Here is a 27,215-nt window from a genome sequence, read left to right as displayed (position 1 = left end):
TTTACCAAACTACTATCCCATATCACCCAGAACATCCCCCAAAACACTACAAATGTGCAGCTCTATGGGCGATTGTTTCTGCCACTTTTGTGGTGAAGACTTTTGTGGGAAAAAATGTGCCGGAAACAAACTTCCCTAAAGTATAGAATTTTGCATATTAATAATTTATTAACTGCATTCTTTTCAATAGTACTATGTAAAATGATGTTCATGGAAATCTAAAATAAACTCCTACGTCACACAAATGGGGCTTTTATTGTGAAATATTCAATTGGAAATCACCTTTAACTTTCAGGTATCTTCACTCACTCCTTCTAGCTTTCACATTCTGATTCTTATTTACTGCTGCGTCTTCACAAAATGTCAGAATAACTTAATAAAAAAACTGTTACATTTTTATCTATTTATTTTTGGTACAAATTATTGCTGTTTTTTATTTTAATTAGAAGCTAAATAACGAAACATGTAGCTCTATGATACGGAGGACCACAACTGCCAAAATAAAGGTAAATGTGTTGATAAAAACTTCTTATATACAGTGGTCCCTCGCTATAACACAGTTCACCTTTCGTGGTCTCATAATTTTTTTTGTGCAATTTTGCATGCTTTTTTCTTTCTTTTCTTTTTTTTACAGCGACTGTGCTCTGCGTCCTGATTGGCTGCAGACCATTGTCAATCAATCTTGTGCTGTCCAGTACAGAATGCCTTCAGCTTGTCAAATTTACATAAATCTTCGATGCTAGCAGTGTGACTCTGAAGTGCTGTACTGTATGTTTGTAAGTTTTCTCCCCAACAAACACAACAATGTCCATGAAATGTTTTGCACCGTCATAGGCTCCTGCGGGTGCCTTTGGTTTCATTCTATACTACTGGACTTATTTTTCTACGAAGGTTTGAACTTTAAGAGTGTTTAAACAAGAGAGAAAATTCTGAAAATGTTCGTGCCTGTTTGAGTAAAGTGTATAAAGTGTGTAGTGAGGGGTTTTACGGCCTTAAAACATCCATAATAATTGTAAAAAATAAAGTTGGCTACTTTGTGGATTTCACCTATCGCGGGTTATTTTTAGAACATCACTCCCGAGATAGCCGAGGGACCACTGTATAGGAACCCAGTGCAATAATGAAAAGCATTTCACCTTTAGCACAATGGAACACAACATCGCTGGTTCAATGAGACAAATTCATTTAATAAAAATAATAGTTTTACAATAAAAACACTGCAGTGTTAAAGCCTGAATACAAATATAAATTACAGTGCAGCTGTATCAGCCAGAAAAGGAGTTTAATTTAAAATATTTTCCTAAAATGACAAACAACAAAACAAATATTTTACAGTTTTTTATATGGTAATATTCAGCAAATACAAACACATCACAGATTCAGTGTCAGAAAGGTTAAAGCAGTAAAAACATCTTTATCTCTATAAAAATCTGAAGTAAACTGTGGGGTGAGGTGGCATATAATGAGGAAATAAAACTGACAAGTCGTCACGGCGACGTCCGTCCCAGCGCCTGATGAGCCAGCCTCAGGTTTTCTCTCAGCTCGTCTGCCTCTCGCTCCGCTTTTGCCCGAACGATGCTCAGCTCCGTGTACATGTCCTTGTACTTCTTTGTCGCGTTCCTCTTGTCCTGTCACACCAAAAAAACCGAAATCTGGTTTATTTAGCTGTTTCGTCCACTCGATTCGATCGACTCCAGGCACAGATCACCCTCAGTCCTAATTAACACACTTGAACCCTGCAAGTAAGTCACCTGTACACAGATCGTGACTACAGCTAATGTTTGGAAGCCCCGCCCTGGTAGAAGCAACATTATCTGCTTATTTAGTCTGATAGTATGAGCTGTTCAGGCTCAAGCACTCCTTCAGTTCTCAAAATCAAACACTGAGGTTTAAAAACAGATGAAACTCTGCAGCACGGACTGGTTAACTAGCAGGTTACAATATTATTATTAGTAATATTTGTATTATTAGTGCAGCTGCTGTGAAACTGACCCTTTGAGCCGACTGCAGCTCGTCCTTCAGAGACGTGATCTCCTGCTTCAGACACTGGACCTCAGACTCCTTCACTCGCAGCGTGATCTGAAATGAAATGTGTTTTTAACCTTTGAGTCGGCTCACGAGCACATTTACATAGTTTACATATTGTACGTGTGAGCCAATCATGAAAAACCATCATTCTTTATGTGGAATCACCAGAGTGGGTGTAATTTCAGTTTTTACTGCAGTTTGTGTTGATGGAGCCAGAGGGCATCACATGCCGAAAGTTGACACCAGCTCCAGAGTAGCTTTGCATGACTCACAATTCAAAATAATCCTTATTTTTCTGATCCTGGGCCTTGGTGCAGCCTCAGGTTCATCCTCTCCCTGAGCTCCTCTTTCTTTTAAAGCCACTCACCTTTATGAAGCCTTCTTTTGATTGGCTGCCCCTCTATTTGGACAGCAAAATAGAGGGTGGGACTTCTTATTACTCGGTCCTTTTTAATAACTTTGAATGCTGGAAATAAAGCCGTGGCTAAAATCCTCTCGATGACCATGCAGTAGCCGAACTCACCTCCATCTCGTACACGTCCATCCCCTGACTGAGCGGCAGAGCGTCCTGTTTGGCGAGCGTGCACAGTCTGGTGATCTCTGCTGCCAGGTGGCCGCTCAGCTCCTGAACAAGTAAAAGTGAAAAACAGGAGAAACGATCAAGCTGCTTCACCTCTGACCTCAAAAACACTTTTTTAAAAGTATTTGGAAACATGTTTAAACCCCCACAGCGACAGTCGAGCTCACACCTCTGGTCTCACTGGAGTCTGTGAATATCTTTCGCCTGTTTTTTGACTCCTGCAGCTTTTATTCACAGTGAACAACAGCTCAGCTTTTTAATGTGCGTGCAAAAGATTGTAAAGCCACAAACACTCAAACAATGAATGATTTCTGACATGATCCAAGTACAAAAGTCCACGAATCTACTTAGGAACAGTAAAAACACTGAATTATCCTGATTAGTGTTTCACCAAAGTGTAAACAAAGGCTGCATAAATGGACCTAAACAGAGAACAATCGTCATGTGGAGATTTTTACGATGGCGGCCGCAGACTTAGACGCTAAATCAGAAAGCTGCAGAGGAAAATGAGAGTGATCTGAACTGTCTTTAAATTTCAGGATGTCAGAAGAAGCCGTTAACAGCCTTCATTGTGCGTCTCACCTGGTTTCTGGTCCTCAGGTCCTGGTTTTCCTGCTGGCACTGGCACAGGGCCTTCCTCTCGGCATCCAGAGCCTGGACCAGATGTCCGTTCTCCAGACACTTCAGAGAAAACTGCTGCGATAAAACCTCGAGCTCCCGCTGGCAGGAGGCCAGCTCCTCACTGCAAAGACACACACTGAGAGTCACAACCTATCCGTATTTTCTCTGTTCAGCTCTCCTGTCGGCACACCGAGGTGTTCCCAAACCAGCTGACAGACTCGATCTGTACTGGGCCTGCACCGGGTCCCAAACCCCTCACTGGCATCCTGATCACATGCCTGAAACACCTCAGCTGGCTCCTTTTGATGCAGAGCAGCAGACAAAGGTGCCAATTCTCATCACTGCTGCTTCCCACTCAACTGCAGCGGTTATGACAGGGTGCTGGTTCCCAGTCTGGATCCAGTTTCACTCATTTCCATCAGAAAATAGACTGATTTAGAAAACTGCTGTGAGTATGAGAGCCTGCTGTGATTTACATGTTCTATGTTATGTACGAGCACCTCCTACCTGCCTTCACAGAGGAGGGCAGGTAGGATTTTTTCGGGCTCTGATTGTTGAAAAAAATATCATGGGATTTAAAACATTTGCCAGCCAGTTCAGTTCAGGCTCTGCACCGGCACCGTGTTGGTGGGGAAAAGGTTTCCTGTGGATTCTGGCACAGAGCTGTGAGCTGCAGGTGCTTTTGTTCTCCCTGTAAAAAACATCTTTGACCACCAGAATCAACAGTCTGCTCTTTGTCCTGACGCCGGCCTGCGGTGATGATTTTTCCAGAATGACATTTTGGTTTAACTCCAGTGTTTCCCTCCTGTCTTGTAAAACCTGCAGGGATGCTCACGTACCTGTGCTGCCTGTGGACTTCCTCCAGGTTTGAGAGCCCACTGCTGTTCTCGAACTCACATCTCCTCTGCACCTCCCTTTGCAGCTCCAGGCGGTGAGCGTTTTTGATGGCTTCGATCGCTGAGAGGAAGAGGAGGAAGTCTGAATATTTGAAACTGAATCGATTTTGGGCAACACCTCATCTCTTACTGGGCGGTTTCCCTCACCTGTTGCAGTAGCAGCACTCTCCTCCTCTAATAGTCTGTCCCTGTCCACCAGGAGGCGCTCCACTTCCTGTTTGTGTCGACGCTGCAGCTCCTCAACCACCTTCAGGTGAGATTCCTCCATGCATGCGAGTCCACGCTCGCAGGTGACCTGCAGGCACAGCGGACGCTCACACAGGTCACACACAAAGCTCGTGACAGGAAGTCAAACAAAAGTGGATGAAAGCGGCACCTACCTTCAGCTTCTCCGTCTCTTTCTCGTGCTGTAGCTGCGCCAAAGTCATTTTGTCCTCGGAGACCGTCAGCTGCTCCTCCAGCTCCTCCACCTTTCTTCTCAGAGCTGAAATCAGCTCCACGTTTCCATCTGGTTCATCGCTCTCCTCTAAGCTTTCATCTGAGACCTTCTGTGGGATTTCCATCTCATCTATCAATTCCTCCTCCTCTTCTTCACTCTCCTCTGCGCCCTGAAGCTCCGCGTCCTGGAGGTAAATCTCATCAGTCTGGCAGCCTGCGTTCATCTTCGATGTGCGTCGTTGTTCGAGGTTTGACAGTTTTGCTTTGAGGTCCTCGTTCTCCTCCCGGAGTTTGGCGCATTTTGAGCAGTTGGCGTATTTAGCCCAAAGCCTGCACAATCGATGGCGGTAAAGTGCTTCGGTTGCCGCCGAGTAAATGAACGACGCTATCCAAGGATGATCTGAAGAGTGAAACTCATACAGTCTGTCTGCTGTCGGCTGGAGTTCCTCGTGCACGGCGGCGGCGCTGAGGGAGGCGGCGAGCTGGTCCAGCATAGACATTTTAATCTGTGTGACGGCTTTGAAACGCTCAAAGTCACTCAAGTCACTCATGCCGCTCTCCTCCTCCGTCTTCGTGGTTTCCAATGCTATATCGTTAGCCTCGCCCTCGCGTCTGCCCTCTCTGCCTTCCTGCGCCGCCTGCTCGGTCTGAAGCAGACGGTGGCCTATGAGCAGCATTCGTGTCTCCAGCACCATCTGTTCTGCCGCCTCGCCGACCCGCACATCTGCGGACTCGATCAGCTTGGACGGATCCTCCTTCAGTTTCTTCAGCAGCAAACTCCAAAAAGCCTCCTCCCACTCCAGTTGGCTCACCACAGCAGGACTCCTCTCCCCCTCCTCCACCTTCGCCTCACCTCCTTCCAACGTGTCGATCGCCTCTAAAAGTCTCCCCAAAGCGCTCAGCCTTGCGACCATCCCCTCGATCACCTTCTGGGTCTTTTCCTCGGCAGAAACACTTCTGTCTCCTTTCAGCCTCTCCTTCTCTAACTCCTCATTCAGCCTCCTGATGTCAGCCTCCGCCTCCGCCGCTCGTTGGCAGGAAAGTTTCTCCGCTTCCTGCAGCTCCCTGCAGTTCAGCTCTGATTGGTCGAGCTGTCTCTCCAGCTCTGTCAGCTTGGCCTCGGTCGCTTCGAAACACCGCAGCAGGTATCCCTCCGGTTTCTCGTCCCTCTTCTTGTTTTCATCCTCTCCTACCGGGTCGCTCAGCTGCAGCAGCACCTCCGTCTCCCTCAGGGTCTCCTCCAGGGAGCTGATCAGCGTCTGGGCCTCCTGGAGCTCCTGGTTCTTCAAGTTCAGCTCCATCGCCAGATCTTCCACCCTGGTCTTCCCCTGCTGCTCCACCTCAGGGAGGTCACGGGGCTCTGAGTACCTGCTGCTGAGCTCCGCCTTCAGCCTTTCGATCTCGCGGTCTGCCTCCGTCAGCTGGTTCAGCATCTCCTGGTTGCGCTGGTTCAGAGCCTCGTTCTGGCTCGTGAGCAGCTCCACCTCCAGGGAAAGCTTCTCCAGGGTCACCTGATCAGGAGTCACCTGCTTCAGCTGGGACTCGTCTCCCTCTGCGGGCTCATGGGCCCACGAGCCGAACTTATCCACCTGTGTCTCTGAGACAGGAAACAGCTGACGGGCGTCTGCGTGCAGCTGGTCCTGGAGGTCGGCTGTCCTGTCATCGAAGCTCATTCCCTCACTCTGAGAGTGTCGGCTGTCTGATGCAGGTGACAGTAAAGGTGAGGCCGCTGTCTCAGATAATAAATCCTCCAGTTCTTGCAGCTCGCCCCCTGTATCGCAGAGCCAGATGCTGGGCAGCTGTGGTGTTGGTGAAGGTGTTTCCTGGCCGAGCTGCTCCTTCATGTTCTGTCTGATGACGTTCTGCTGCTGCAGGAGCTCTCTGTACGCCTCCTTTAGGCTCTTCGTCGGGTCTTTGAGTGGCTTTTCTTTCATATCTGATGGGTAAAAATCAGCTTCAGGACTGACGGGAGAATCCAGCTGAAAAAAAAAAAAATAAAAGTCATAAAACTACAGAAACCCGACTGAAACAATCAAAGTCAGTCAAACACACCAAAGAGTGTCTGAGATAAAAGCTGCTTTCTCACACCTGCTGATGTTGAAATCTTTCTGCGCTGAGCTGAGCTTCCAGTTCCTGTCGTCGATGCTCCGACTCCTCCAACTGAACCTTCAGATCTTCCACCTCCAATAACACAAAGTACACAAAGAGTTAATCTACACAGCCTCACACACCCTCCATCAGGTGAGCCTTACTTTTCATTTTATACCTGTATCGAAAAGAAACAGACAAACTGATCAACTGTGTCAATTAAAGATATACTTGCAATAATATCTGCATAATTACCTGTTTTTATGGTTTAACTTACACATCAACAGACTCTGAGACAACTTATCATTTATTTCTGGTCATGCTTCTTTAAAACTGAAAGTCCACTCACCGCCTTCCTGTAGCTCTGCAGCACCTTCTCCATCTCCTCTGCATCTCTCCCGTCAGAAAACAGCGGGACCGTCCTCTCCAGTCTGAACATTGTCTTCTCCACCTGCTTCCAGCACTCCTCCATCTCCTCCTCCATTCTCTGCTGCGATTTCGGACTCAGCGCTCGGACGCTGCCGTCCTTTTCTAGCAGAGAGAAGCCCAGCATCTTCTCATACCTCCTCCTCCTCTCCTCGCGCCGCTTCCTTCGCTCCAGGTCACCCAGCTCCAGCGAGCAGGGGGATTTCTGTAGATCGGCGTCCACCGCCGGCTCGCTCTCAGGCTTGAATTCAGCCCAGTCGAAGGTTTTGTAGCGGCCTTCGCGCCGTCTTTCCGTCACGCTGCTGGCTTTGGGGTGAGGCTCGCTCTCCGAGGAGACGTCGGCCGAGGGAGAGTCCTGAGTCACGTCTGGTTTGGGGAGGACCTCAGGTGGGCTGCAGGGAATGTGCTGGCCAGGTAAACTGAGAACAGGATGATTTAAAATTTAAAAAGAATAATCAATCATTTTTATTATCATTTAAGTGCTTTTAGTACGTCAACATCTTATTTTAGCTTCACCTTATCTTTCATCTACTTTTATCTCATCTTTAAATCACCTGTAAACACTTTAAACTGCACAACCTGCACAAAACCTGTTTGATTTGATTTGATCACCTGGCCACATCAGGGGCGTTGGCCGGATGGACGTTCTTCATCAGCGCCTGGATCCAGTTCTTTCGTATCCCCGCGGTCATCGCCGAAAGCGTGAAGACGCCCTTCGGAGTCTGCGACATAAAAACATGTGACTAACCTCCATCTTTAGAGCAGAACATGAAGTGATGACATGCAGAAGCGAAGACTTACGTGGATCTGAAAGCCGTAGTTTCTTTGCACCTGGTACTCAGACACATTGTAACACTTCATTAGGTTGATCTCTCCTTCCAGATCTGAGGCCTGTGAGGAGACGAAAGAAAACGTGGTGAAGATCTGGAAATGCACAAAAACTGTTTATATTCTACTTTATGAAGCCGGGTTTAAAGTACCTCCTCGGCCGTCGAGTCCTTGTAGTATCTCAGACTGTCAGTCGACAACACAAACCAATATTTCTTCCACTAGAGGGAAGCAAAGCACATTTCACACAGGCTGGTAAGATCCTTTAAATCATCACCACAACCTGAAACAGCCAGATTTGGATTACTTTAAAATGTTTACCTGGTCATTTTCATCCAGTTTGACCATCCAGCCTTTCTTGAAGTTTAACAAGTCTGGCTGTACAGAAGATAAAAAATACAAAGTTTGAATAAAACACACAGAAAAGAGAAGAGCTGAGACTGTTTGTTGCTTCCATCATTTTTGACCAGTAGTTTACTTATGTGATAAATTTTAATACTAGACAAAGACAAACCGAGTAAATACAAAATGCAGTTTTTAAATGATTTGAAAAGCTGACTTCACACTCGGCCACACTGTCAGACCGGCTGGATCAAGAAATCACTTAAATAAACCTGTCTGACAAAAAGCAGCTGCGATCTCTAGAAACAAAGTCACTGACATCTGTCAGTCTCAAAGGGATACAAAGCCATGTCTGGGACTCCAGTGAACCACGGTGAGAGACAAAACTTGGAACAGCGGTGAACGTTTCCCAGGATTGGCCGGCCTATCAAAATTATTCCAAGAGACAAAAGCATCCAGAACAACATTTAAAGGACTGCAGGTCTCACGTGGCTCAGTTAAGGTCAGAGTTCATTATTCAACATTCAGAAAGAAACTGGGCAGAAATAGCATCCATGGGAGAGTTGAAAGGAGGAAACCACTGCTGACCAAAAAGAAACAAAGGTTTGTTTTTCTTTTGCCCAAAAACGTCTGGACGACCCCCAAGACTTTTGGGAAAAATTCTGTGGACTAACGAGTTGAGTTGACTGCCGTTACGTCTGGCGTAAAGCTAACACAGCATTCAGCACCAACAGCCAAACATGGTGGTGGTAGTGTGATGGTCTGGGGCTGTTTTGCTCCTTCAGGACCTGGATGACTTGCCCATCGTGCTCAAAAAACAAAAACAAAATGAAGGTTTTGGAGTTTAGTAAGACTGAGATGTTTTTTTTTTTTTACCACAAACACTTGGTTGCACGGCTTGCCAAAAGTGGCACATTTGGGTGGCAGTTACTTCTACAGACAGGCCCAGGTAGGTTTAGATCGATTTTTAGTACTGTAGTATTTCCATTTGCAAAACTGAGGGCTGGGTAGGAGGGGGGAGCTCCACACCATCTCATGTTTGAATCAGATATCAGTCTGAGCCTGACTGATCTGTAGGACTGTGTTTATTATGCCACAGGTCAGCAGAGTAGAGTTTCAGCAGTTGGAGGCATGTCACACCTGCTCCACCGACAGCTTCTCTCTGTGTGTTTGCAAACGTTTTTGGTCAAAGCGAGTTTAAACGTGCCTGAAAAGGTCAGAACAGACGATGCTTCCCCTGATGTTTCCTTACAGGTAAGAGGAGGGTCTCTACCTCAGCTTTCTGCTGGGATCAGATCAATAATCAGTATCAGGTATGAGTAAAAAGTTGTGCTTAGAGTCACTTCTGGAAACTTCGAGGCTGAAATTGCCCTCGGATCAGTGGCTCACCGTCATGGCCGTGTCTGATGTCCTGCGGTCCAGAGACCTGGCTCTTCTCTGGGGAGGGGGGGCAACGAGAGAGGACGAATCTCCACACGACTGAAGTTTCTACAGAAGGAAAAAAAAAGAAGCCCAAATTAAACTTATAAGAACTTCCCTCACAGGAAGGCTTTCACTGATGAGAAGACGTGACGCGTTTCCTCAATCAGGACGGAGGCTGTTTGGATGTGCTGCCTGCATTCCACCAACCAGAGTAACCGATAGTCTGGACGCTTGGCACAGACGTCAGCTGTGAGGATTAGGCCCGCCGCGGAGCACCACGGGGAGCCCGGCGGGCTTTTCTCCACTGCCTGTTAAACTCTCACTCGCTGAAGCGGGTCTGACCGTGGAATGCATGAAAAAGGTTTTTAGAGGATAAATAATCCCCGGGACTCTGCAGCTTTTGTCTTACTTTTCAAAATGATGCTCCAAAACTCAGAGTGAGATTGCCGCACGCCTGTTATGATCAGATTTCATGCCGGCTCTAACAGCACGTATCAGACTCTGGATTACACGCATTAAGTGAAACAAGGGTCCCCTTTTTTTGTTTACTTGAGCCTCCGCTGTTCAAAAGATTCATTCTTCTTCCTTATATAACCACTTTAAAAGGGGAAAAATGTCCAGTTTAATCACAACAAAACATTCTTTGTGTTTTTTTTCCTGGCATTTATATTGAAAAGTATCCAAAGCCGCGACGCACGGAGGAGCGCGGCGCTCTGACTGCAGACAGAGCCGCTCCTCTGTTCCCTGAAGGCCTCCCAAAACCGAGGGGGAGGAAGTGAGGAAGAAGAAGAAGAGGCTGACTCGAGAATCTCCAGACAGGCTCTTTTGACCTTCTCATGACTAGAAAAACAAACGCACCCAAAGACACATAAATGAACGCATGGGCCTAAATATTCTGCTGCTGCTGTATTTAAAAAGTAAATCCTCTGGAAAAGGAGAGTGTGTTTAATCAAAGATTAACCGCGGCCACTGAGACGACCATCTGTGATTTAACAATGTTTCTGCAGCAGCTCCGGCTGCTGAAAACAAGGATTTACTGTGAAAGGAGCGAACAAACTAAAATAAAGAGCTGAAGGAAGCAGACTAATGTGATGCACTCACGCTGTTTACTCACTGTACACGACCAATTTAAAAAAGATCACCAGCTAATCCAACGTGTACATCTTTGAGCTGCAAGAGGAAGTCGGAGTACCTGGAGAGAGCCCAAACAGGCCTCGGGGGAAACACGCGAACTTCACACAGAAGTTCTCAAACTTGAGTGTCCATGCCACCTCCCCACCGGCCCAGCGGGGTGACAAACAAACCCATCAGTCTTTTACAGCTGAGGGGAAAAGAAACTTGCCTGGAGACGGCAGTCTGAGATCTGACTGTCCGTTATAAAATCCATTCATCTGTTTTTTTTACTGGTTCAGAGACACCTGTCCCAGGTGGGGTAGACCTCAGTCGGTTGGGGGGTGGGGTGGCAGTGAACCCGCTTAGAAATGTGAAGCCATGTGTGACCATTTTGGATGCGAGGATGGAGAGGAAAGTTGTCAGCTAAACTTTATGTGTACAATGCACAAACACAGACTTCTTGCACAGTCAGCACACAAAGCGAGCCATGTTATGAGTCATAAATAAATTTAGAGGCACCAACAACACAATGACAGTTGACTTGAATTAGCAGACACCAGTGAGCTCCAGTGCCGGTGTAACTCACTGGGTAAAGCAGGGATCTCATGTGCCGTAAGGCCTCAGGTGGACATGAGAGGAGGGCCAGCTTTTGGCTGAAGGTTGCTGCTCGGTCGATGGTCCCTCTGTGAAACAGCGAGTTAATCTCATGTGTGCTGCACAACACGCTGCCCACAGGCCTCTCCTGCTTCGTTTAATGGACTCTCCTTTAAATCTGCTTTTCTGGCTCATCAGGAGGAATCTGAACTACTAAACCCTCCTTTCAGAAACAGAAAACCCTGAAAACATTTCTGGATATTTACTACAGTGAGCCCAGTTTAACAGGTGATCTCGCTTTAAGTATCATCCGTGGGAATGTTTGTGTTTTGCCGTCACACAGACTCCTGCTGGGGTTTGCTCACCTCCTTAATCACCGGGGTCTAGCCCTGACACACTGACTAGCATTCACAAACAGATGTGCGCTTGGAAACCGGGAGGCGCTCATTCCTCCGAGTTTATCGGTAAATACATGACATCATGTGTTTCTTCAGCCCGTCAGCAGCACTTCAAGAGAATCGCGAAGAATCCCCGAGCGCCTCGGTTCCTCACATTTAATTGGTTTATTCCGAATCCCTGGAAAATAAAGAGGAACGGCGTCTGAACTGCTTCAGGGCATCAAAACCAGTTCTGCTCGCAGTGAATCACCAGCCTCCCTCCCACCTGCCGACACATGCGCTCGCTCACGCTGGAAGAAAGTCATGCCCGGACACGGCCCGAACGGCTCGTCCACGCGTTTCACGCCACGCTCTCATCACCGGCTTAGACAGAATGAGCGCTCTGAAGACCTGAACGGGTCCTCGGGTTGTTTACACCCACACTGACAGACTGAAGCAAACAGCCTCAGACTGTAATTTGGGAGATTTCCTAACTCTCCGTCTAACTCTGGGCAGCGTTTGATCAGGTCGGACCTTCGGCCTCAGAGTGACGTCTTTCATGGATAACACCTGGCTGCTGCCTGAGTCATGTTCAAACCAGTCCAACCTCGCGGCCCGGCCCGGTGCAGCCTGAGCACAGCTGGATACGACGGCTGGTCTGAATCACGGCAAACCCACGCTAGGATTAATCATTACCTGTTCACGGTTAGCCAACGACCGCAGGCAGGAAGCGGGTTTTTAATTGTTGGATGCCGGCGTTGAAGGATTTAAAATTTTATTTTCTCAATCACGTTTTTATTATAAGCTCTGCGCTCCTGCACAGCCTCACCACAATGAACGATTTCACTGAGAATTTTTCTCATCTTGTTGTTTATCGTTTGCTCTGGGCTCTTTTCTCACCGGGTTAAAAATAGGCCTCTTTTGTAATAATGTGAAACCAACCTCCCAGTTACACATTACATAACAACACTGTCTCTGTGTTTGTTCTTGTCTTTAGTTTTCTAATTTTTGGATGTTTCCGCCTGTCTGTGCCGTCACAGTTCACAGCGCTCTCTGTCTGTATACTGAATATTACAGTGGCCGGCGGTCAGTACGGCTGCCCGCTCATGGCAAAAACATCATTTATTTACCAAAATTATTAAAGAACACCATCTTTTTTGTTTTTAAAGGGGCATTCCTGTAACTTTAAACATGATTCATTCAAATGAAAAACATTCGTTTGAATTGTTAAAAAGAAAATGTGGGTTATTAAGCAGAGACCAGAGCCCAGCGGTGTTTTACAGATGAGCTGAATATGAAGCCTTCTCACACCTCACAGGAAGAAGGTTGTGGGTTTGAATCCAGTGGCTGGCTGGCTGTGAGGTTTTTTTGTGTCCACACAGGACTATGAGTGTTTCACTCTCTTACTCCTGTGATACTGACGACCTGTTCAGGTCTTCCTTCTCCGATAATAACTGGATAGACCAGGTTCTAAATATCGTCGCCCAGTTTGACAACAAAGCAAGAAAACCTCACTCAGATATTTTAACCGAATCTTTCTCTTTGCCTCCCAAAGCCAGCCAAGTTTTGCAGGAAGGCCACGAGATAAATACGTCCCATTGTCTATTAAGAAACTTGACGGTTAAACTAGTTTTAAAGAATGAGCTGTGTTTGTAAACCAGGGTTGTTATGATGCTAGATTTTCAATATCAGGAAAACCCTTGAAGTGTGATGCCATTTTCACTTCCACAGGTGAAAAGCATGGTATAAAAGACAAATGTATTACAAACATATTAAATAACATCAATGATGACACTATCTTTAAACTGTAAACCAAACACCCCACAGGCACAGTCAGCACGGTGGTGGGGGGATGACGATTTGGGCATCTTGCAGCCTCTGAGTTGATGATGAGCTTCTCTTTATAATCAGTCAGATGTGACTCAGCAGCAAATCTACAGCAGACTGGCTGAAAAGGAAAAGAACGGAGGAGCTGCAGTGTCCCGGTCAAAGTCCAGACCTCACTCTGACTGAAATGTTGTGGTGGGAAGAAGAAGAAAATGCCTCCACAGCGATGTTAAAGACTGTTATTTGAAGTTACACCTGCTAAAGGTGACTGTACAAGCTACTGAACACTGGGATGTACTTTGTTTGTCTCAGGACTTGAGTTTTTTTCCAGAGTCCTGGGAAAACTTTCTTTTTCTCATGGCTGCATAATATTGAGTACTGTTTCATAAATGCATGAACAAGCAGAAACCTGCAGAAACTGAACGACACGCCCCATTAATCACCGACTTTAAAGAGGGCTTCTCACAGAAAACCTGAAACATGCTGGAAGGATTTCACTCTCCAATAAAAATATTTTCTATTAGAATTTAGAGGATATTTGAAAAAAACTTTATGAAACTCAGCACGCTTGAAGGTGAAGATGAAGATGAAGATGGGGTAAAAGACGCTGGACGTCGCAGATTTTTGGGCTCACAGTTTCAGACACTCGCACTGACCGCTCATTTAAAGAGAAAGGAAAACAGATGCAGGTTCTGTGTCACAGAAGCAGTTTTTACATCTCACCTCTCGTTTGTTGGTACGAGTCTCGCTCCTGCCCGTCCTCAACATGGATGCTCCCGTTTCCTGCTCTTTCCTGGTGGCCTCCGATCTGTTTTTGCTGGAAAACAGGAAGAGCTGATTAGATTCTCCTTCCACTCAGGTACGAGGACCTTAACGGGATCCTATACTAGTCTGTGGATGCTCTCCTGCTCACATTCATCCTCCGGGATTTCAAAAGGTCAAAAATGGCATTTTTCTATTAAATCGAGGCAAAAGTCACCAAACTTTCAATTCAATTCAATTCAATTTTATTTATATAGCGCCAAATCACAACAAAAGTCGCCTCAAGGCGCTTCATAGATACAGAGAAAAACCCAACAATCATATGACCCCCTATGAGCAAGCACTTTGGCGACAGTGGGAAGGAAAAACTCCCTTTTAACAGGAAGAAACCTCCGGCAGAACCAGGCTCAGGGAGGGGCGGCCATCTGCTGCGACCGGTTGGGGTGAGAGAAGGAAGACAGGATAAAGACATGCTGTGGAAGAGAGACAGAGGTTAATAACAGATATGATTCAATGCAGAGAGGTCTATTAATACATAGTGAGTGAGAAAGGTGACTGGAAAGGAAAAACTCAATGCATCATGGGAATCCCCCGGCAGCCTACGTCTATTGCAGCATAACTAAGGGAGGATTCAGGGTCACCTGGTCCAGCCCTAACTATATGCTTTAGCAAAAAGGAAAGTTTTAAGCCTAATCTTAAAAGTAGAGATAGTGTCTGTCTCCTGAATCCAAACTGGAAGCTGGTTCCACAGAAGAGGGGCCTGAAAACTGAAGGCTCTGCCTCCCATTCTACTTTTAAATACTCTAGGAACAACAAGTAGGCCTGCAGAGCGAGAGCGAAGTGCTCTAATAGGGTGATATGGTACTACAAGGTCATTAAGATAAGATGGGGCCTGATTATTTAAGACCTTGTATGTGAGGAGCAGGATTTTGAATTCAATTCTGGATTTAACAGGAAGCCAATGAAGGGAAGCCAAAACAGGAGAAATATGCTCTCTCTTTCTAGTCCCTGTCAGGACTCTTGCTGCAGCATTTTGGATTAGTTGAAGGCTTTTCAGCGAGTTTTTTGGACATCCTGATAATAATGAATTACAGTAGTCCAGCCTGGAAGTAATAAATGCATGAACTAGTTTTTCAGCGTCACTCTGAGACAGGATATTTCTAATTTTAGAGATGTTGCGCAAATGGAAGAAAGCAGTCTTACATATTTGTTTAATATGTGCATTGAAGGACATGTCCTGGTCAAAAATGACTCCAAGGTTCCTCACAGTGTTACTGGAGGCCAAGGTAATGGCATCCAGAGTAAGAATCTGCTTAGATACCATATTTCTAAGCTTTTCAGGGCCGAGTACAATAACCTCAGTTTTATCTGAATTAAGAAGCAGAAAGTTAGCGGCCATCCAGGTCTTTATGTCTTTAAGACATTCCTGCAGTTTAATTAATTGGTGTGTGTCATCTGGCTTCATGGACAGATAGAGCTGGGTGTCATCTGCATAGCAGTGAAAATGTATGCTATGTCTTCTAATGATGCTGCCTAAGGGAAGCATGTATAATGTAAACAGAATTGGTCCTAGCACTGAACCCTGTGGAACTCCATAATTAACCTCAGTGTGTGAAGAGGACTCTCCATTTACATGCACAAACTGGAGTCTATTAGATAGATATGATACAAACCACTGCAGTGCAGTACCTGTAATACCTACAGCATGTTCTATCGCTCTAATAGGATATATGGTCGACAGTATCGACGCTGCACTGAGGTCTAGCAGGACAAAGCACAGAGGAGTCCACTGTCAGAGGCCAAGAAGATCATTTGTACCTTCCACGTTTCTGTGCGTCTGAGCTCTGAAACTGACTGAAACTCTTCAAATACCATTCCTCTGCAGAGATCTGTGTGTTTACAACTACTCTTTCAGATTTTTGATATGAAAGAAGTTGGAGATGCCTATATTAGCTAGACTGCTGGGTCTAGAGATGGCTTTTTGAGTAAGGTTTAAATACAGCCAGCTTGAAGGCTGTGTAATAGATCATTAGAGATTGCCTATATTTAAGATCGAAGAATTAATTAATGGATGCTTCTTGCGAGCATTTGAGGAATTTCGTCTAAAGAACTTTCAACGGAAGAACTATAAACCCAGACTTGGTATTCATATAGATAAGGACACATGAGGCTGTGTCACCTTTAAAGTAAACCTGGATGAACCTGAAATGAACTGAGTGTTTCTTCTTGTCATGTCCAGCACACTGTGGGGGCTTTTTATAAGAGGCCGGTTTCTTTAACTCCTTTCTGAATGTGAGGATCTGGTGGGTTCAGACACTTCCGTGCCCTCAAACTGAGGTTCGTTCCCTGACTGGCAGGCAGACTGTCAGTGTTGAGGTCCTGAGAAACAATGCCGAGGATATCTAATTACACCAGCGTTTTGGAATTTCTGACCTTATTTGGGGGGGAGGGATAAGGATTTTGTGTTTTCGTTTCCCAAAAAGGCAACAAGAGCGAAGAGCTGACATGATTTCTCCTCACGTGACCCGTTCGCATGCTGCTGGGGCACAAACTGGGAGGGTTTCTCTTGGCTAAATATAAAAATGCAGCAGTCAGATCTCTAATGGAGGGGTAGAGCGTGAGGCTTTGATCTGCCGTTTAGCGGTGTGTGATGCCTGTTCGGCTTTATGCTGGGGGAGGCATTGGATGTCCTTTGTGCTAATTGCTTGCACATTTCTCTGCCAGTGCACTTTAAATGGCTCTGATGAGTTACCCGCAGATTACACACAAACATAAATAAGAAAAGAAAAAGCTGCTTGCTCAAAAACACGAAGATTTATGTAATCATAAGATGTTTAAAATGAGCAGGAAGCAGCTTCGCTTCTAACCTCCCGTCCTGCCTCTGGTTCTTGTTGTTTGCTGATGTTTGGATGTTGTTGGGTTCAGTCAGCCGGTTGTTTCTGCCGGTGTCGGAGCTTTCAGAGGCCGCCAAGTCTGAAGAACCGACCGAGCCGCCGAAGCCGGCTGAGGTCAGAGAGCCCCTGGGGTCCAGGCACAGGTAGGAGGAGGCGTTGCCTGGAGATAAAACCAACACAAAAAAGTTTCAGACTGTTAGATCATCAGAGAGCAGGAACATCAAACCACAGCTTGGTTTAAGTCCACGAAATTAGGCGTCCCTTTGCCATAAAACCTCAGCCAAGCTTTAATCACAAACCATTTCACTCATCCCAACCTTCTCCCGCCGGCTTTTAAGGAAACACCAACACATCAGCGTTTTACCTCATTCAGCACCATTTAAAATAACAAAAATCACAGCTTTTTACCACTCTGATAAAAAGAACAATGTCAAGCTGATGCTTTATATTCAGACTTTTATCAGCTTGTCATCACTGCATCAGTTCAACAGTGCGATAAGCCATACAACACAGGGTGAAAGGAAAATCACTGCCCCTTAAAATCAGCAGATTTTCACTCTGCAGTAACTGTGTAGTGTACCTTCACACTACACAAACAGTCTGAGTTACAGGCCCTCAAATACACAAATCTGTCACTTTCTTCTCTTCAACTTTTTCAGCTGCTTTCGACTTCCTACAGTTTCTGCTACACATTCAACCCACTTCCACCCCAGCTCCACCTTTTCTTGCAGTTTCTGTAATAATGTGTGTCAGTTAGGCAGCTCTGCATATGGAAATGACCTTCCTTTGGCTGCGTCTGAATGAAATTATTTCTTTCTTTTTTTCGCGACGAGCAAATGAATTAAGCAGAAAGTTAAATCCGATCATTCTGTGTCTATTTTTAATGACTTTAAAGCAGCTTCTCTTGGGAAAAACACGCAGAAAAAGTCATGCAGATGGTTCAGGTGTTTTCGCTTCCTCCCCATTGTGGGAGAGGATAATCCCACATTTAGAGTTAATGCTGTAAAGTTGCTATGGTAGCATCAACAGAGAAGTACTCTGTTTACTGTATGACAGCCTATTAATCATTTTGTTTTGGCTGCTACGATACAAAGAGACCGTTAACACTGAAAACACTGTGAAAGCGCAAAAATAAAAGCAAAGCCCGACTAAAGAAGCAGAAAAGACAGATTTCAAAGATTTCCCGTCGAGTTTAAGTCAGTAAATTTTCTCTAATGTGCAGGTCTTAATTTAAGTATTCAACTTAGGAAGCTTTGTGGGGATATATGTTACTCATTCAGTGTTGGAAGGGTTATCAGGCCCTTTGTAAAGATCCATAATTCAACAGTGAGAAAGAGTCACGGGTGGAAAACATTCAAGACACTTTGCAGTTTTTCCCAGGAGTGGACGTCCCAGCAAATTCACCCCAAGGTCAGGTAATACTCAGGGAAACTGTAAAAGACCCAAGAGCTCCATCTCAGACTCCGCAGGCCTCTGTCAGCATGTTAAAGGTTAAAGTTCATAACAGTCCAACTAGAAAACAACTGAACGGGTGCGGCGTGTTTGGAAGTGTTGCCAGGAGAAAACCGCGGCAGCATGGTTTAGTTGGCAAAGCTGCATCGACTTCTAGAACAACGTGCCGTGGACAAGCGAGGCCAATGTGGAGATGTTTGGCCGCGGGACCTGGGCCCCTTGCAGTCACTGACTCAATCACGAACTCCTGTGTAAACCAAAGTATTCTAAAGTCAAGCGCGAGGCGTTCTGTGTGGCAGCTAAAGCTTGGAGCAAATGAAACAGGACAATGATCCTCAGCACAGCAGCAAATCTCCAACCTGACTGAAGAGCTGTGCATAAACTAAGGACTGCAAACTTCCATAAACTGAAGCCACACTGCAAACAAGACTGCACCAGAGTTCACGTTTTCTGCCGATACTGATAAAACGATTGTTTTGTTGCTGGTAAAGGTGGTTCTACAGGCCACCAAAAAACCAGGCGCACCTTTTTCACAGCACTGCACATTCACCAAACGTTTAAACATTTTATTAAAGACAAAAGAAAATCCACTCTGTAAAAAACTAAAAAAAACTTTGACATGTCAACAATATGAAACAACAAGTCTGAACTCGGGTTTATCGGATTTCTGTTTGCCTAGTCTGGAAACAAAGAAAGCATCAGCATGTACTGATTAGTGTACTTCTTGAACATTTATTGACAGGCAAAACAATCGAGCCACAAGCCGTCATCATCATGACTGATATCTGTTCAGTGCAAAGGTAGAAGACTCCCTTTTAAGCTGATTTAAGAATAAGTGGATCCATTGTGATTTTACGGTTGCCGCTAACCCTTATTTGTAGCAATAAGTCTGCCGACTATTTATTTAATTATTCCCTGAACCTGCACAACTAACGGTCAAGTTTTACGATCTTTTATTTTTGTCTAAAAATGGTTGAGAGCATCTGTAGAGCCATTTAAAAAGTATTTGTTTCTAAAAACGCAGAGCTTTTAAACTGGAAGGTCAAAGAATCAACTGACTGAAATCTCAGCTGATGTGTTTGTTTCAGTAAACATTAGAAATCTCCAAATGATGAAAACATAATGAAATGGGATAAATGTGCAAAAGAAATTAAAAAACTGGATGAGTTCCCCAGAGGAGAGCCTGTTAAGCAGGGGAATCCTGACAGAGGGAGCTTTGTGTTTAGCCTCCATCTCTCTAATGAAGCAGCCTGTAGTCAAAGTCAGCAGGAGTTAATCCAGACCTTCATTATGGGACCTTTCCAGACTATGCAACAAGCCTGATGCCAGATGGGCACTCGTGTCCATTTTGTCGCAGCCTGAAGCTCCAGCAGGGAAAAATACCTGCCCTGTGCCGAACATCAAGCCCATTAGGACTTGTTTAAGAGGCCTTGGAGGGCTCATGTCTGCTGTTTGGCTTTTATGATGCCTGAAGGTCAGAGGCACAGGATTTCCTGCACATCTCTCCAAGTAACTCCACTTCCTGTTAAAACAGAAACTCATCCAGCCCGTTCCCCCGACTGCCCGCGAGTGAGCGCTCAGCCGGCACGCCTGGTTAGAGGAGGGTTAAACGAAACGGACAAATAAAAATCTGCGAGTGTGCGAACATCTGCAGGACGTTAGGATGGTGCGAGAGGACAGGAAACGGCTGTGATTGGCTGATAGACATGAAAGCCTGTGTGTGTGTGTTTGTATGGTTTCCTCCGCTGCACCTGCAGGGGTCCGCTCAGGGCCCAGAGGCTCGGTGTCGGTGACAGTCCAGATGGGAGTCACATCTGGCCCCCCGTCCCGCTGGTCTTCCTGCCACTGGCCGGGCTCTGGCCGGTCCCTCCCCGAGGATGGAAAACTCGGATCGGTTGCTACCATTTTTGCTGGACTGGGCTCCTGAAGTTTGTTAGAGAGACAAAGAAAATTCACACTTTTAACATTAAATTAATACAGGTACAATAATGTGGCTGTAAATTAACAGGTCATTCATGTTTGAAAACAGATTCTGTACAATAACAGACACTTTAAACGTTCTCATATGCTTCATTCTGCTCTAAACACTAATTTTTTAGACACTGTTTTCTACTCTTGTCACTCTGTCTCTATGATGTCATGGAGGGGGGATATGCCTAATTTCTGACCACAGATCCACAAACCACCTGCTGTTTAGGAGGGGCAGCCAATCGGAGGAAAGCTGGCTTAAAACGGGGAGGAGCCAAAACACATTATTTCAGAGTATTTTCAAACAGAAGATGAACTGAGGGGCTGCACTGAGGCTAAGAGTCAGATAAATAAGGATTATTTTGATCTGTGAATCATGCAAAGTCACCATGAAGTCTTCTGATTTCACTCAGAGTTCTCTAAACTCTCCATTTGGAAATGAAGTTGAAACTTTCAAAGGCATCAGAAAGTTTCTTCCTTAGTGTTTCTTTCAGGTTTTCACTGAGGAAGTATCGTCTAAACATCTCCTGACAGGTGATTATTTACTGGCACAGTTGTGGTTTTCATCTTAATAAGACCAGTCTTGATTCTTTGGTATAAACTTGTCTGAAATAAGCCTCATAATCAGCATGCATGAACACAAAAACTGGACACTTTAACACATGAGCACAATACCTGGTTGGCCACAGGCTCAACTTTGCGTTTCTTCTTCTGATTCTGTTTGTGAGTTCGCAGATAAACTGCCAGCTGCTCACTCCACCTGGAGACAAAACATGACACAAACAGCCAACTAAATCTTTATACTCACCCATTGATGATTAAAAAAATACCACAATTAGTCTCATAATATCAACTTTTTCAAAATAAAAGCTCCATTTTGCCTCAAAGCATGTGATTTCTCAAATAAAACCATCCAGTTAGTTTTAGAAGGTTATCGTGATAAATACAGCCCTTCCTGTACAAATAAGTTTGTACAGGAAGCCATCAGGACGCCTCTAAATGTAATTCTTTTCAAAATAAAAGCCTCCAAGTAGGTATAGAAAGCTACCAGGATGACAAGAGGTATGTGAGAGTTTCTAAATGTGAAGCCCTATTTAGACAGAGCAGGGTTGTCACGCTCATTTGATCTTGAGGAATGAAACTGAGCTTTCTCTCATTGTAATAAAGTTTAACTACACATTTCATCTTAATATAATAATAAGCAGAGTAATTTCAAAAATCTATTTCAGTTTTTGTACATGATAAAAAATCCTTTTGCAGTAAATGAAAGAAATATGTCAGCATGTCTCTTGACTTAAATTGTCAAAAAAACAAACCTACTGGTAAAAATGGAAAAAACAGGAACTTATTAAATGTATGAAAAAGCCGTTAAATGTCCGGGTGGCCTTCCATAGCCATCCAGGGGGCCAGACTGTAGATTTTACTGGGCTGGTTTTGGTTCCTGAGTCTTATGTTTGACATAAAACAAGACCTGAGTTAGACGAAATTATCAAAATGCACTTATATGTCCAGTTTTCAAAACAAAAGACTGTAGTTAGATACTGGAAGCAATGAAGATGCGTCAAGGCTGTCAGAGTTTCAGAATAAAGGCCCTTAGTTAGTCATAGTAAATTACCGCTGGGCTTTAACATGCCAACTTTTCAAAATAAAGGCTTTTTTTTTCCAACTTGTGTTTTCAAGAAAGCTTCTCCCTTTTTGCTCATTTGTGCCCACACATGTCAGCAATCTCTTTTTTTAACGCTACTCTGAGGTTTTTATACCGACCCATTAATGATGTCTTTATTGTCACCACGGATGAATACTTCCTGCTCTGGGGTGACGATGCAGAGGGCGTTCTTCTGGCCCGTCCTGGGCTCTGCATCGAAGATGTCCGCGCACACGTTCACGTTCACCGTCCCCTGTGGCAAAGTGCTGGGCTGCAGGAGAATCAGAACATCCAAATTATTCCTCCAGGGGTCAAAGAGCGAGTTAAGACGTCATGTTTACTAAAACTTCAGATTATGGCCGCTAAACAGAAAGCAGTTTGTGGTGTGAAGTGTGGAATGAAAGGGAACGGGATTTAAGGGGATCACAGAGAAACAGAGAGGGGGGATGTGTGCATTAAAGGACGGGCTAAGCCCACATCATCTGCTGTGGTTGTGTGCACAACATCTGGCTTAAAGATGCCTTCTGGATCCCAACAAAACATACAGTAGATGCAGATGCATGCACAGGCTGGGGCTTAATGTACACTCCGTGTTATGTTTTATGTTTGCATTTGTTTGTAATTTTAGTATCTGTGCTGTTTCTCACCAGCTCATCCAGAGCGAAGCTCAGGCTGCCGTCCTCGTACAGGATAAAGAAGCGCCGCTGCCATCTCTGACGATGAAGGACAGGAAACTAAAATCACCACAGGATCACACTAATGCCACACTCGTGTGTTTTTTAAAAAGTTGACCTACCCTTGACCTCTGCATCGGGTTGTTAAAATCTGTCCCCTCTGGAGCCAAACACAGCCAGCCTGCATAGATGGGTTTGGCCTGGAAGGGCACAGAACAGTGATGTCATATATTAGTCCGTGTTTTGAACTGTGTGGATTTGATGCCTGTTGTTATTGTTGTGGGATTTGAACCTGTAGTCTGACAACAGAAACATGTACAAACCCGCCAAAAACACCTTCTGTTACGTCGTGGATCTGTGGGCTCTTTGTTTTTCCTCTTTCAATATTCACATGTTTGTTTGTTTGTTTTTTAAATTTAGAAATATAAAGCGTCTCAGCAGGTTTAAACTTTTTTTCTGAGTGACAGTACATCAGTGATCCAGCACTTTGTAGAACCACCTTTAGCAGCAATAACCTGATGCATGGGTAGCCACAAAACTATATCACAATATTTCAAGAAAATGTGTAATAATGATATTTATGAACATTGAAGAAAACACTGGCAGCGCTCAGTGGTACCCCTCAGCCTCCTGATAGATACACCTATGGGATTAATTTGAAACTCCTACGTCGCTTCGTTCTTGAGTTATCACATTCAGAAACTTGGGTTTCCACTTTACCCACCTGCCCGCCCTGCCGGCAGCGTGGCGGCAATATCAGCCTTTTACATCTGACAGATAAAAAGTACCTAACAGTGTTTTATCGGAGACTGCAGCTCACAGGCAGCAGAGCAAAACAAAGGGCATTTTCAGTCCATGTTCTCTGATGAGACAGAATAACTCATTCAGCAGCACTGTAGTGCAATAACAGTGCCACAGCATAAGTCAGATGTAAGCACATAAACAGCCTGGGATGTGTTTCCCCTGGTAATTTTCAGTAAAAGTACAGAATAACTTATTCAGACTTTAGTTTAAATTTACAAAAACAACCTTGTAACTCTTCAGGAGCTGCACAAAACCCTCACAACAAAACAGAATCACACATATCTCAGACTTGCATGGTTGTGGGGGACGTCTGGCCCACTTGTCTTTACGATGTCACTTCAGTTCATTAAGGTTTGCAGCACTGCTTTACGTTCAGCTGTCTGCAGGTCCGACCACAGAGTCTCAGTCAGTTTGAGGTCTGGACTTTGAGTTATTCCACCACCTTGAGTCTTTTCTTTATCAGCTGGTGTGTTTTGGATTATTCTCCTACTCAATCACCCAGATTGCCTCACATCTGACTCTAGAACACGTTGGTATGAGGAGTTCACAGTCTACTGAATGAACACAAGGTGCCCGAATCTTCATCCTTCCACCACTGAGCTGACAGTTGGTATGAGGCATTGATATGTTGATATGATAAGTCTGGTTGCGTGCATTGTGCTCAAACATCTCCTCTTTACTCTCATCAGTCTAAAAACATTGTTCCAGAAAGCTTTGCAAACATAAGCCCTACAGATATTTTCATTTATCCTGGACCTCTTCCAAACCATCCACACTTGTTCAGTCTCTTTATAATTTTACACTCATCTCATAAACTTGAACATTTATCCTGCTAGCTGAGGCCTGTAGAGACTGAGACGGAGTTCTTGGGTCTGAGCATTGATCAGTAGCACCTGGGTGGTGTTTGCCCTCTAAGTGAGGTTGTACTTAGTTTTCACTTTTAACTCATGCCATGCTTTACACATTCGCCTAACAAGCAAAAGATCCCTGGTTTTGATTCCATGGGGAGACACAAATCCCCTTAGGATTCAGTCAGGAAGGACATCTGGCCAAAAGAAAAAAAATCTGCTGTATCAAACATGGTGAGCTACCCGCTGTGGTGACCCGAAAGTATTAAATAAACACATTTATTTTCTTTGTGCTTCCTCCTGTCTCAGACACTTGGGTTCTTTTGTTTTCAAAGTCATTTTAAACATTAAAACGCTGGGGAAAAGTGCCACAATTACAGCAAAACAAGGAGGTTTTCTCTGAGCCTGCAGCGTCACTGGAAAACCATGTGTGGTGTTTGCAGGTTTGATGAACGGTGTTGAAATTACAGGGCGCGGCAAAAGCAGGCGGGAGGGGGGACACAAAGTGATGGCATATTTGAACAATGTGAGGCATGTAGGAAGCTGTCACTATCACCTCCTTACATCACCTCGCCTTCATAAGCGTGTTTTCAGTCCTGACATGTTTTGCTCAGCACTAAGTACACAGGGCTGAAGCACGCCTGGTAAAAAGATGATGTAATTTATTTTTTCCTCAGGCTTTTGTTTGACAGATTGATGCATTTAAAAAATTTACAAGTAACAGAAAACCAATGAATTCCCAGTCGTTCCTTCATAAACAGAATTAAATCTTTTATTCCACTAGATTTGCTCAGTAACTATTTATAAGTATTGATCCCAAAATACAAAGCAACAACCCTAACAGCACACCTTTAACTGGAATAACAGTTAACAGAATTAACAGTAAACACTACCTATGCATTGATGCATCAGTCTTAATCACATCATGTAATTTAATCAGAGTTCATTTACATATTGGGTTTCCAAAGAGTGCTACTCTGCAGAACAATGGGATAAGGCACTGCAGGGAGGTTACTGTAGTGGGGCTGGGTGGTGAAATCACAGAATTAGTCATGACTTTTAATCTATTCTGGGTGCAGAGTTTCAATTTTTGTTTCTCCCTTGTCCTAGGAAACTCATTACCCAGCTCTATTTTTGCATAGCTGTGGAAGCATTTTTCACATAATAAAACAAACCCCGATCCCTTACCACCTACCTTAGTTATTCATTTGGACACAGCTCCTAACATTGATGAAATGGTTTAAAAATGAACTAAAAACTTAAAGTCAACATTTCTTTTTAAGTTTTTTACATTTGTAATATTTTAGGCTATATAAAATTATACCATATAATCTAAAAGTAAAGAAATATAAAACAATCATATTAAAATAAATAAATAAATAAATAGAATATGTTACATAGTAAATCTAGAAATCCATTAATTAAAAACGTAATAAAAAATAAACCGCTGGTTTGGTAAAATAAAGATTAAATAACTTTAAAAGTCTGATTTTTATGCCGAAGACCACGGAAAATAAGTTTTATTTATAGTTTATAGTTTTATTGTGGACCTTTCGACTTGAAGGGAGGCTGATGTGGGACTTTTATATATTCTGGGAGACATGGGACACTTTGAATATATAGACTTCCTGACACGAACATTTCAGAGATAAAATAAAACAAATTATGACCTTTTCTGATTCTTTTACTGATCAACCAAAATGAAATCTTAAAGTTAGCATCTTCATATTTAATATTTGCATGTTTTTAGACTAAAGCTGGCGGTTTAATGATAACATTTTTTATCCAGAAAGCTCACTAATCCAAACAAAAGCGGCTAAACGTTATGACAGGAGCACCTGAGGTGATCGTGAACTCACCTGCTCCAGGTCGTGGTCGTTGAGCAGATGGAGCTCGCGCGACTTGAAGCAGTTCTGACATTTGCTCTTATTAAAAATATTCGCCTGGAACTTGCTGCAGGGAGTCGCCGCCGCCTTTTCCCCGGACATGTTTCGGTGAGCGCCGCTTCTCCTCCGCGGGGACAGATCCAGACACGGCCCGCTCTCCTCCTCCTCTTCTTCGTCTCCCAGTTTAGTAAAGCGGTTTCTCCTCGAACAACATCTGTCACACTGAGCCGCGCGCTCCTGTCGTCATGGTCATGGCCTCTGACGTGATAACGCCACTCCGCTTCCGATCGAAACCTTCAAAATAAAGCTGGTTTTTAACGGTTTGTTTTAGCTTTAAGATAAAACACACTGCTAAAAAAAACACATACAGCTATTACACATCCATTAAACAGTAATGTTTTATTAAAAAAAAAGAGAAAAGTAGAGTTTACAGCGTCATCTACTTCTCTCACAGCGGTTTAAGTAAGACCTGCGCTCAACTTCCGGCTTACACCTACAAAGTAAAATCGATTATTAATGGAGTTTCCTTCCTTAATTCTTAATTTTTACAGAAATGAATATTAATTAACTAATAATGATTAATTAATAATTAATTATGTTTAAAACAACATATATTTGAGCAAAGTTGAGGATAAAGTTTGAAAAAAACAAAGCGGCGAAATCACCTCACCTTCCGGTCACACCTACAAAATAAAACTCATT

At 44.2% G+C, this 27,215-nt stretch overlaps 1 protein-coding gene across 2 annotated transcripts; it reads right to left on the bottom strand.

Annotated features, from left to right (window-relative positions):
- Positions 1-1,166: 1,166 nt before the first annotated feature.
- LOC120740353 (myosin phosphatase Rho-interacting protein-like) lies at positions 1,167-26,875 on the bottom strand. Of its 2 annotated transcripts, XM_040042663.1 has the most exons (22): positions 26,487-26,873; positions 23,098-23,175; positions 22,949-23,014; positions 22,421-22,572; positions 21,332-21,416; positions 20,440-20,611; positions 17,210-17,396; positions 14,304-14,397; positions 9,637-9,735; positions 8,227-8,283; positions 8,058-8,126; positions 7,879-7,968; positions 7,690-7,799; positions 7,001-7,496; positions 6,652-6,744; positions 4,506-6,542; positions 4,273-4,420; positions 4,069-4,186; positions 3,191-3,350; positions 2,552-2,653; positions 1,993-2,079; positions 1,167-1,628 (listed from the first exon to the last, which is right to left on the bottom strand). In XM_040042663.1, the coding sequence occupies exons 1-22, from the start codon at positions 26,613-26,615 to the stop codon at positions 1,488-1,490; spliced, it is 4,770 nt and encodes a 1,589-aa protein (XP_039898597.1). In that variant the 5' UTR covers positions 26,616-26,873; the 3' UTR covers positions 1,167-1,487. The 2 variants fall into 2 exon arrangements, with proteins under 2 accessions (XP_039898597.1, XP_039898609.1); XM_040042675.1 differs by lacking the exon at positions 9,637-9,735 and having other exon boundaries at positions 26,487-26,875.
- Positions 26,876-27,215: the final 340 nt, after the last annotated feature.

Source organism: Simochromis diagramma, unplaced genomic scaffold, assembly GCF_900408965.1.
Source record: "Simochromis diagramma unplaced genomic scaffold, fSimDia1.1 OVJJ01000321.1, whole genome shotgun sequence".
In the NCBI taxonomy this organism is placed as follows: domain Eukaryota; kingdom Metazoa; phylum Chordata; class Actinopteri; order Cichliformes; family Cichlidae; genus Simochromis; species Simochromis diagramma.
Note: the sequence above shows the minus strand (reverse complement) of the source record. Positions and strands in the feature narration are given on the sequence as shown.

Excerpts from the sequence above, each read along its gene's own strand:
- LOC120740353 (XM_040042663.1), bottom strand. The coding sequence starts at position 26,615 with ATGTCCGGGGAAAAGGCGGCGGCGACTCCCTGCAGCAAGTTCCAGGCG. Across the intron at positions 23,015-23,097 it reads ACCCGATGCAGAGGTCAAGG|AGATGGCAGCGGCGCTTCTT; the intron begins GTAGGTCAACTT and ends CTTCATCGTCAG. Across the intron at positions 4,187-4,272 it reads GAGTGCTGCTACTGCAACAG|CGATCGAAGCCATCAAAAAC; the intron begins GTGAGGGAAACC and ends TCTTCCTCTCAG.